General features: G+C 45.4%; 1 protein-coding gene across 1 annotated transcript; it reads left to right on the top strand.

Moving 5' to 3' along the window:
* Positions 1-3,225: 3,225 nt before the first annotated feature.
* Positions 3,226-9,962, top strand: LOC142772232 (uncharacterized). The gene is made up of 3 exons (XM_075874428.1): positions 3,226-3,960; positions 5,977-6,176; positions 9,227-9,962. Exons 1-3 carry the CDS (start codon positions 3,226-3,228, stop codon positions 9,555-9,557), a joined length of 1,266 nt encoding a protein of 421 aa, XP_075730543.1. The 3' UTR covers positions 9,558-9,962.
* Positions 9,963-11,187: the final 1,225 nt, after the last annotated feature.

The raw sequence follows: 11,187 nt of genomic DNA, 5'->3' as shown, positions 1-11,187 counted from the left end.
CAACTGTCCTTCATCAAACATTGATGAAAATAAACATTATTATTATTATTATTATTATTATTATTATTATTATTATTATTATTATTATTATTATTATTATTATTATTATTATTATTATTATTATTATGCTATTAGTGTCCCTTCTATTGCGGTGTGGTAGCCTGTGAGCCACCAAGTGCTACCTTTGACGAGTGCCGGCCACGCCACTTGTTGGTAAAAAAAAAAAAAACTAAACAAGCTAGTAAGCAGAATTTTCCTATGCTTTAAGTTGCACAACGATGGCAAGCTTGATGAAGCCAGCAATGTGTTTACGCCTTCCGAATACTTCCTTGAAGATCAAAGTGTATTCACATAGCTTTAAGACCTCCTTCTACAATACAGCCGCGGCCACGTCTGTGTAGAGCACGCTAACAGGCGGTGTTTTGCTGTGCGGGGCGAAACCTTGGGGCAGTATCAGGCTCTGACGTGGTCAGCCTGACAACTAGGCCGTGCATGCTCCTGATACACCACTTCAGAGCCCGAAATGGCCTCAAGGTTTCGGCCCACAGAGCAAACACCAGCTGCTCGAGCGCTCTACATCGACGTGGACGTGGCTGTATACCTCATGCGGTGTTTGCCGTCGCCGCACCTAGGTTGGGTGTCGTTGAGCATGTCCGGGTTTTGGTTCCGCAAGGCTGAAGAAAATCAGTGCACTTGGCTTCATCAAGCAATTGTCGAGCGCATAGGAGCTAGTTAGTTCTGGATGGCGCTTGAAATTTTCTAAGATTTCTGTTACTTAGAAACGTTTCAAAAGAAACACGTACGAGTTCGCGCAGTGCAGCTTGCATGTTGTTCCCTATGCAACAGGAGCAGCTGTATTGAATGCACACGCCTGGCACACACCGAGAATTGGGTAGCGGGCTCGTGGAGCCCTGCTGGCGCTTTCGTACCTCAAAGGCTGCAGATTAATGACGTTCTGTATTCTTGCTTATGTGGTCGCATGATCGTAAGTGTACTCAACCTCAGAGTTGTCTTTTAGGAATGTGTCCGTTTTTGAGTGTATCTTAATATACCTCACAGAATTCGTTGGATTAAAAAAAAAGCTACCGTAAAATGTAAAAACAGTGAGACAGCCCTCCTTGTGACGACGGAAATCTTGCATGTATTATGATTTGCTCCTAAAGTGGAGACATATCGATTGCTGTGCAATTTTCTATAGGAGTGAAACAAGTGTGACTTATGACATTATTGTTGGTTTCTGGATTTAATATGACCGTTTAGCTATATGGCATCAGAAGTAACGGCACCGACTATACCTTCTGATTCACGACGGCACCTTGGACGCATTTCAATTCACAGTTTTTTATGCAAATATCCTGTTTCACTTATATTCAGGTGCTCCTAAAGTAAGTCGAACAACAAGACGGAACGCAACTTGGGGGCTTAGACTGTAACGTTTTGGTTAACCTATCGTTATTTTAACGCATTGCGTCATATTTGTTTTCATTTTTTATGTACTCGGTTTTTCTAATCATAAACGGTAAAGGGATTAGTCTATGAGCTCCGTATCTGCATCCGAACGAAGTTCCTATATCTCATCAGGCTTCCTAATAATGGCTTGGCCTCACAAGTGGAGTTATGATCAAACTGACTTCGAAGTTACTCGAGAGATCGATAAAACTAGCATTCCTGTTCACAGTGAACACGGCTGCAGAAATTTGCGACGCGATGCTAACAAGCACTGAAGGCTATCCGCATAAAACAAAGGTGTGCTTCCTCCGTGAAGCCATACGACTTTACGTCGCATCCAATTAACTAAGCGTTATTCCCACGGAGTGTTTGCACTGCCAAGTTTCTAACTGTCTGAGAGAGAGAGAGAGAGAGAGAGAGAGAGAGAGAGAGAGAGAGAGAGAGACATGTTTATTTACACGAAGGCAGAGGCATCGGCCCGAGCGTTAGCATGCTCTATTCTACTACTCTATACCGGACGAGAAGAAAGGGGAAGAAGGAGAAGTGGCTTGCATCAGCCAACGACAGTGCAATGGTGTTGCACGGGACACCAAGGTGCACTTTTTTCATACAATAACTGTTGCATCTGAGCGCTCCATTTCGATTTTTTGAAGATGTCGTTAGCGCAAATATTTGCGTGCATTGCGAATCTGTTTTCCATGCCATCATTTGCTTGAACACCAGCACTGATGTCGATCCGTGGAGTCTGTTTTGATTAAGAACCGAAACCACCCAGCGTATACCCTGGGGCACATTGGCCCACAGAATTCGCGCTAGCTTTATTGACAAGCGCAACGGCTAGCGTACGCGCTTTCTCAGTGAACACTACTTTGTTGTTTTCCAAGAAGCAAGTGTAGAAACAAAACAGCAGTGTGCATGGTAAGCGAAAAACCTTTGGGTTCTTCGCATGAAATGATTCTGCTGTGACATTTTGATGTTACACTGCAGTTGAAAATGCAGCGAACACTGCCTTTCTTGTACTTCTAGTTGTAGCCATGCCCATGCATTTCTGAACATTTTTTTCTATTATATATCTGTGGCCATCAAAAAGATAAAAAAGGCCACATTAAATTTTCTCTGTTAGACCACTATGAACGGTCGTTGAAATACTGCAAGCTGAAAAATTTGTCAAAGAATTGAACCATCGCAGATGTCTCCACACTTCATCTCATCATAGTGCTAAGTTATATACCAGTCATCAGTGCTCGCTCCATAAAAAGCCGATGAAAAATGCGCGCCTACCGTTTTCCTTTATGAAGTGTGGCCCAGTACGATGAAATATGTGCGAGAACCTAGAATCAAACCTGATATATGCGTTCCTTGCTAGAAAGGTAAATTTTTCGTAAAACGATAAAATAGTTATGCTAAGGTGAGCTTCGTCTCGAATTTTCGCTGAGACCCATCGCTCGCTTTGCTCTAGATAGTCTTATATTTTCGACATATTACTTATTCCGATAGAGATGAAGTTCCGTATTGTCGAAGCCTGCACATGCGGCGCGAAGTCGAGAGATATTGCCCTATTGTGTGCTCATTTTAGCGGCAGGCACTCGCTTCGCATGCCACCATCTCTACACACTCAATATTTTCTGCATTCAGAACGCTGAAGAAAACATTTATTTCAAGCGATATGCCGAAAAGGAGATCCTTCACAGCAGTCAGAGCTCCGCGTAATTCGATACCAGTCTTCAACAACACAACAAGATCGCACCGCGAACATTGCCGACCTGCGGTTTCATAATGTCACTAATTCCTGAATATTCCCGCAGAGATTCCGACGATGAGTCAGACGATTCCGTTGACAGTACGCGCAGACATTCCACGAAAAGGGCGAGCACACATTTGGACGATGTACCGAGCAAGTACCAAGAAAATGGATCGGGACAGGCGAGGGGGTCAAGAGATTCGAAGGTGGCTCCGGATGCTCGATCTAAGCATATCTCGGACACGGAGTTGCGCACAGACTCTGACTCCGGTGACTCATACACACGCCTGGACTCGGCCAGCTCTAGCGAACGACGGACGTCCTCCAGGTCTGACCGGGAGTCTGCCTCGAAAGTTCCAGGCAGCTCGTCTCCGCTGCCGCCTGCAGTGGCGATTCGGAATCCGATGATACCACCCAAGGCTACCTACGGTGGTCTTGGACATCGGTGGTTTCCGGCAGCCGAGGCCTTCCGCGGAAAGTGGAGGACCAAGAACCACTCTGGGAAGCCGCGCGGCTGGTATGGCCTGTCTTGCGCGTACGACGACGACGACTTCAAGGTTCAGGGCATCGAAGTTTACTTCAAGACGGTCAGCTCGGCGCCCTCCTTCTTCCAGCTCGAGATCGAGAAGGTTATTGTAGACCTGACCGCAGCTGCCAAGGAACCCATACTGTTCCAGAGGGTTACCTACAAAGGTAGCCTGGTCGTCGTCGTCGGTTCGGCAGAGGCGGCAGCCAGACTGCTGAGAGTGCGGAACATCGCCGGTTATAAGGTGCGTTATGAAACGGCCAACAAGAAAACTTGTTTGGGCCTCGCATGTCTCAACTCAGTATTGCGATGCACCGATTCAAATGAAATATGGAAGCGAGCGTTACCACATGACATGCTTGTGTTTCCGTGACACCACCTGGTTCGTGAAATAGACAGTAACTAGCTGCTAGGACTTTTCTGATTGCGTCATTGGAAAGCGCCATTTATTATTCTTCATTCTCGCAGAATTCGAAAAAGTCTATAGCTGCATAGCACTGATCGTTTGCCCCATCGTCATATTTAATAACGAAACAGTAATTTTGGAGGTAACCGTAATAATCGACATGGATATCTAACCATGGCATTGGCCTGTCGGGGTCAGCGTGTTGTGGTGTATTAGTAATGGTGATTTCAATTTCGAATGCTGCTGGAGCTCATCTCGGAGGTCATACAGCAAGAAACGCGTGGTTGGCATCCACATACTGCCGCCAGGTATCGCTGCGATCTTAGTTGTTCCCATTTTTTCGAAGAGCTCAACCAACCAATCTTCATCATTCTTACTGACTGTTCATTTGGCCTTTAAGTGAAGTCACGCTTCGATAATATATACTTCCGATGTAACAATTGCCATGATTCAGAACCGTTAATTCTGCAACAAGGTGAATACTTGGGCTGGTTAGTAATGCATTCTGAAAAGAAACTGATGTCTCTGTGCGCAGAACGTTTCAGAAAAGAAGTCGGACAGGACCGAGCGTACGCTTACAACCTTTTTATTGTTCAGATGATATGATTCAATTCATAATATGTGTTCAATTAGGAGGGCGATGAGAGTACGCACAGAGAAATAGAAAAGTGACGGCGCATGTACAAAACATTTACTGCAATGTACTTTCAAGACGTACATAAGATGTCCTGCACATTCACTGTTACTTTTCCCTTTCTCCGTGTGTCGACTTCTCACCCTCCTGATTGTACACATATTCGCGCCATCTGAGCAATAAACTGGCTGTAAGTGTGTACTCTGTCCTATCAGGAAAATATTTTCCTGATAAAGGGTTTTTAAAGGGTTTTTTGTGAATATTATGGCGGGATATGTTTAGAAAAAAACGCGAGTCACAACGTGATCGTGCCTCTGATAGACACTGACCCAGTATAATAATCACCGACAGCATATATCTTATCGTAGGCGTATAACTAAAAAGCTCTTGTTCCTGGACCCCTTTCGTCCCGCTGTGGCATAAGTTGTCATTTTCTAAGATTTAAATATTTCTTTATTTCTTTCATTCTTTAACGCATATCTAACGCATTACTCCTTTCTATTGGACTGTAAGTTATATTTCCTGTTACCTATCTTTCATTTGTTCGTTCGCGCTGTTCTTGCAGCTGTAATATTACGGGTAGATTTGCTGAGCAATTTTTAACCTACTTGGTATGCACTAACGGTATGTATCCCTTTCACAGTTCCTGCTTTTGGTAACTCCTAACGCTGTGTATAATAGTTAAGCTCATGCAGCAAAAAAAATGAATGCAGTTAAGTTTATTTCTTTCCAGCTTTTACAATTTCTACACTTGGTAAATTATAACATTAGTGACGCAGCGCACAAAACACGCAATAACGCAAACATAAAAATGACGCAAACAAAAGCGCGATGGCACAAACATCCAGCCCTAATGTTAGCGTCATGTTTGCGTGCGCGTATGGTGTTCTTGGTGTATAATTTCTTTTTCTGCTTTCTTGTTTTTTGTTGCCGAGTTCATTTCGCCCTATTTGTACTCGGATGCTGACCCGCAGGTCGCGGGATCCAATCCCAACTGCGGCGGCTGCATTCCCGATGGAGGCGGAAACGTTGTAGACCCGTGTGCTCAGGGTTGGGTGCACGTTAAAGAACCCTAGGTGGTCGAAATTTCCGGAGCCCTCCCCTATGGCGTCTCTCATAATCATATGGTGGTTTTGGGACGTTAAACCCCACATATCAATCAATCAATCAATCAATCCATAAATCAATCATTTCGCCCGATGTTCAATGTCTAATCCTAGGTAGGCGCCAAGGTACATTCCAGCGAGAGTAACAACGTGGGAAAGATCACCAACGTGCCGCTTCACCATTCGGACGAGCAGTTGCAGGAGTGGTTTGTCTCGCAAGGAGTCATCCACGCCCGCCGCCAGGTGGTCTACAAGCGGCAGGCGGACGAACGAGTCGAGAGAGTGCCCACTTTTAACGTGGTACTCACCTTCAGGTTCGTAACCCAGAATGTGTATTTCTATCTAATGCTAACCTCACGAACAGTGAGCCTCTCTCACTTTTTTTTCCGTTAGCGATATCAATTATTCCCGCATTCAATGGTCAGCATAAAAAAGTCAGCTTTAAAAAGAGAACCATGTCTTTTGAAGTAATATGTCGTAACTTTACCAGTCGTTAGAAAAAAAATATATTTCTCGAGCTAATAGCTCAAAGCAAAACATCAGCGATGTAAATTCGAAGGTACAATTTAACCAGTACGAGTTCAATGAACCTGAAACGATCTTTTTTATTAATTTTCATAAATGTATGGCTTGAGTAAAGAATTTGCTGCCGGTGTTGACTGATTCTGGCTAGCATTGGCTCAGCGGAGCGATTATGTAAAGACAGTGCCTTACAACAAATACACGAGGATGAAATGAGACAAGAATTTCTCTGTATGACAAACTGTCGTGAATAACAGAAATGCGTTGCATTATAATGAATAGGCACGTAAATTTGTTTGTATTTACGAATGGTGGAGAAGACAACAGCGGCACGTCTTTTCTTCTCGTTTCTTGCTGTGTATTCATTGTTTGGCGCTGCCTTACCGTAATTGTGAACCCTAACAATATTTCCGATCTATCCGTCCTCTTTAATTGGGTAAACGCTGGCTAAATGCTGGTAATGTAAATGCAATAAACTGGGCTAGTTGTTAGTAGACGCTTTGAAACAGATTAACTCACGTAGACGAGCAGGGGAGCGCATACACTCTCGGTAACGCACGAACTAACTTCTAAGCATACTGGGAAGTGAAGCATACTGGGAAGTGGTCCACGCTTGATCCGAGTGGATTTCCCATTTGCGTGTTTCGGATCGGAGCTGCCGCTATACCCATGAAGTTCGAAACAATCTGATGCAGCCCGCCGAGGTAACTCGCTTGTTTATATGTTTGGCTGTTTACTACGGTCCACGTCAGTCTCATTTCGATGAGGTCCAATACGGTCCACGTGAGTCGCATTTCGATGAAGGTCAAATGTTGGAGACACGTGTATTCTGCAATGTCTATATTATGGTCTATATTATCTATGGTTTATATTATCTTTGGTCCAGCATGAAGGTGTGTCTCGCAGCCGCAATGTCTTTGGTGCGTTTCACTCATTCCGCAAATCACACGTTAACACCTCTCTCCCCATCCCTCCTCCCAAATTTAAACTTTCAAGTTCTCCTCGTGAATAACTCGCACTCAGTTCCACTCAAAAAAGTTTGCGCATGTGTGGCATTTTATGCCTTACGCAAATTGCCGCGCAACTGTCGTATGTCATTGCGTTTTACGAATGCATCGAATGACCCGCAAATACGTTACCACGAGTTTCCCAGTAACGTAAAACGCAGAGCAGCGTGGCTGCGAAACATTTCCCGTGAAGGACCTAGCGGGGAGGGAACAGTATGGCAGCCGAAAACAGGTCTCTTGTGCGCGCCTTGCATTTTATGGAGCAGGACTGCAAGAAGACCAAGAAATTGAGAATACCTTTCCCAACGGCTGTGCCGACAGTGTTCCCCGGTTATCCAAGATACATAAGCACGCCTGCTCCTAGAAAGAATCGGCCACGCTTTGAAATTGAACGCGATAATGCGCAGTCGCTTGCCGAGTGCTTTGGCAACGCTGCTCCACTAGACAGGCCTGTCACTAGCTAAAACGGCTCGTGAAATGAAATGACAGCTCTGAAGCCATGACGCCCAAAACTCCAAACTAGGGAATGAAAGGTGTGTGGAAATTTCATAATTTTCAGATGCATCATGTCAAACTACATTCCACGTTGTTAAACCGATTAATGTTGAATTCCTATGGAAGATGCAGATCAAGGTTTTCTGCTCTAAGCGGAGCAATCGCATTTCAATGGAGTATTGGGAGCGTGATTTGTGTGTTCCAATGGCAGATTGAGAGAAACCGCAGATCACGGATTGCACCGTGGAGCAAGAATCCTTCATCCGCCGAAATCGGCAGATCTGACCGGAAGTTCAAGTGACGTATTCAGTGCGCCCGCCTTTCATCCAATCAGCGATGGATGTCCGTGGACGACTAGAAAAACGCTTCGTGCTCTCTCGCACCCTTTCGTGCTCCCCCGCTAGATTTTGGCTCACCAAGAGCTCCCATAGAGAAGTGCGCGTTCCAATCGCAGATTTGGCGAGAGCAATCTCGCTCGGATCTGCGCGCTCCGTTCGCAATCCGGCCCAGCGCTCGCGATATGCCAGTTGAATTCAAAAAGAACCTAAAGAAAACGCGCTGCTTCTGTGCGAAGATCGCTCGTATGAAAGGAGCAATGTAGGCCCTTTAAGTAAAAGTGAATGAGGTTGAGTAGCGTGCACAGTTTTCTGAAAGTAACACTGACATTGCCTGTTTTGTGAAAGTGTTGAATGGTGCTGCGCAATGTGAAACGACTGGCGAGTTCATTGCAAACCAAGTCCACAGTTTCTGGACGAAGAAGCCCCACTACAATTATCACTCCCCTGATGTTCACAATGCTTTTGTTTCAAGGGTTTGAGCAACAATCATTATAGAAATACAACCGCACCCGTCAAATAGCAACTCCCCTGTTTCAAAAATAATTGTGCAACAAACAAACATGATCGAGCGTGAACAGCACGACGGCAACAAAAAAAAGGAAAACATGACGCGAAAAATTGGAACTCACTCGAAAAATCACTTCAAATAAACCTTACACTTGCTATATTTAGGTTGAAACATCACCGGCGCACATTGGGTAGGACGATTGCCAATATGGTCCATGGCCGCAGGAAGGGCACGCCGTCGGCTAATCTCGGAGGCCACGGTCATGCAGTATCAGCACCACGCGGCAGGTCGCACCGTGCGTTTTTCATCGAGCGGCCGCGATATAACATTGCCCACTCAGAAATAAGTACACTCTTGAAAAGGTAAAGAGATGACATACTGAGGCATCGATCCGTGACCTTGAAAGGCCATGGATCGTTTTATTGAAATTGCATGCGAACCTTCCACTCGTGAGGGGGCCTTCAAGCTGTCTCTTGCGTGTCTACACATTTCAGGCCGGACAAGAAAATGCCAACGACCATTGTGCCAAAGCCCGAGGCTGCCGAGTACCTCGGTGACCGGCCGTTCGTGGTACGTCCCCACTTCGAGCCTCCCGTGCAATGTATGTGCTGCCAGAGGTTCGGCCACATGGCTCGCTACTGTCTTCGCACGCCGCGCTGCAAGGTGTGCTCGGGTCCGCACAGCTACAGGACCTGCAACCGCAAGGACAAGCCCCACTGCGCCAACTGCCACGGTCCGCATGCGGCCACGTTCACACGATGCCCGCTGCGCCGCCTTGCGGCCGTCGAGAAGCGGTGGTCGTACGAGACCAACGACGACCTGTGAACGAGGAGGTTCTTCCGAGGCAAGAGAGCTGGTTGATGGTGAACTCCGATGGCGGTGTTAGGGGCGTCTCACAGACTTCAAATAAGACCTCCACCTGGTGCACAGTGGCGATATCGAAACGAAAGGACGGAAAATTTCGGAGCACGCTGCCTTTAGTTGGGCTAGTTGGATCATGAAAATTGCGGGAGAACGGCGCAGAAAACTGAACGAACAGAACACAAGACACAAGTTGTGTTCTGTGTCTTGTGCTTTCTTCGTCCAGGTTTCTGCGCTGTTCTACCACAATGTTTTTGAGCGCTTTATGATTTTACACCCCCTTTTCCTTTCGTAAAAGTGGGGATTTGGAAATTATCGTTTATAGAACCAAAACTATAAGCCAACAGAAAAATCTTCTTAGGTTTTACAGCAGTAGGCAAACTATCTTAATGTGGCACATGATATAAGCCAAGGCTGCCTGCCAATTGCTTCCCAACGACATATAGGAACGAAAAGAGAAATGGATTCTGCAGAAGCATATAAACGCATTATTAAACGTGTGTGGCGGTACGTTTTGTAGGTAACATATATTCGTTGCCAAAATTGTTGAGATGAAGAATAAACCTGCATGTAGCGTGTATAGTTCTCACACCAGTATTATTTGTGCAATATGTCAATCGAAGAGAAGTGAGCGTTATGTAAACACCGAGCACTAACTGCCTTCGTATGCTACTAGTGTACTCCAAATGTTTACATTATTTCGTAAAAGTTTGACGAACATTACACAAAACGTCTAAGGTTACTTCGCTCTCGATAGTCAACTCTGAAGGAAACAGATCAATATACGCAAAGTGAAAACGTGCACCTTCATAATCATTCACAGTGTTTTGCGAATGTAACACTGGAAAAAAGCGTCACCATTTGGTCGCACTGACAGTTGGGAGAGTTGGTGTGGTTTCATTGTTGAGAACGGCGCAAGAAACACGAGACTTCACCCGAAGAAACCCCAAGGAGGGACGCCGGACTTGCAAGTAATCTTTATTCACCTCCAGAGAGTGAGAAAAGACTTCATTCGCAGTATACAGCGTGCAGGTAGTTTCCAGCCGCACAGGGCTCGGATCACCCTTCTATAGTGCTTTATTCTACGTCGACTCTTGCATAATACAGGTACGTGGTCATAAAAAACGGTTATACAACACGCAAGGCTTTATGATGCTTGCCTACTCAAATACGATATTTTATTGCAGGGCGATGGATGCAACGCTGATACATGAGTTACTGTTAGAGATTTGCAATACCTTGCGTGTTGTATTACCGTTTGTGTGTGTGTGTGGGGGGGGGGGGGGGGACCACGTGTATTTATTTATGTGAGTCGATGTGAATAAAGATTAGTTGTGAGTCCGGCGCATGTGCTTGTGTTCTCATCGTTTGGTGTTTCGTTTTCTTGCGCCGTTATTAAGCACGCCACTATTTGACCAATACTCGCGCGTATAGCATCAAGAGCGTTAAACACTTGAACGTATTGCCTCCGCAAGTCATTCGCAACAGTGACAACCAGCTAGCATGTGCATTTGTATAAATGCTCCTAATCTGCTCTTCGAGTTTACCATCAATTTAGACCGGCACTCACACTGGACAGGTCGAAGAATGACTG

Source organism: Rhipicephalus microplus, chromosome 9 (genome assembly GCF_043290135.1).
Source record: "Rhipicephalus microplus isolate Deutch F79 chromosome 9, USDA_Rmic, whole genome shotgun sequence".
Lineage (NCBI taxonomy): Eukaryota > Metazoa > Arthropoda > Arachnida > Ixodida > Ixodidae > Rhipicephalus > Rhipicephalus microplus.
This window is presented reverse-complemented; position numbering and strand designations above follow the sequence as displayed.

Bases quoted from the DNA above. Each gene is read 5' to 3' on its own strand.
- LOC142772232 (XM_075874428.1), top strand. From the start codon at position 3,226: ATGTCACTAATTCCTGAATATTCCCGCAGAGATTCCGACGATGAGTCA. The intron at 3,961-5,976 runs GTGCGTTATGAA...GTCTAATCCTAG, and splicing joins GGAACATCGCCGGTTATAAG to GTAGGCGCCAAGGTACATTC. The intron at 6,177-9,226 runs GTTCGTAACCCA...TACACATTTCAG, and splicing joins AACGTGGTACTCACCTTCAG to GCCGGACAAGAAAATGCCAA.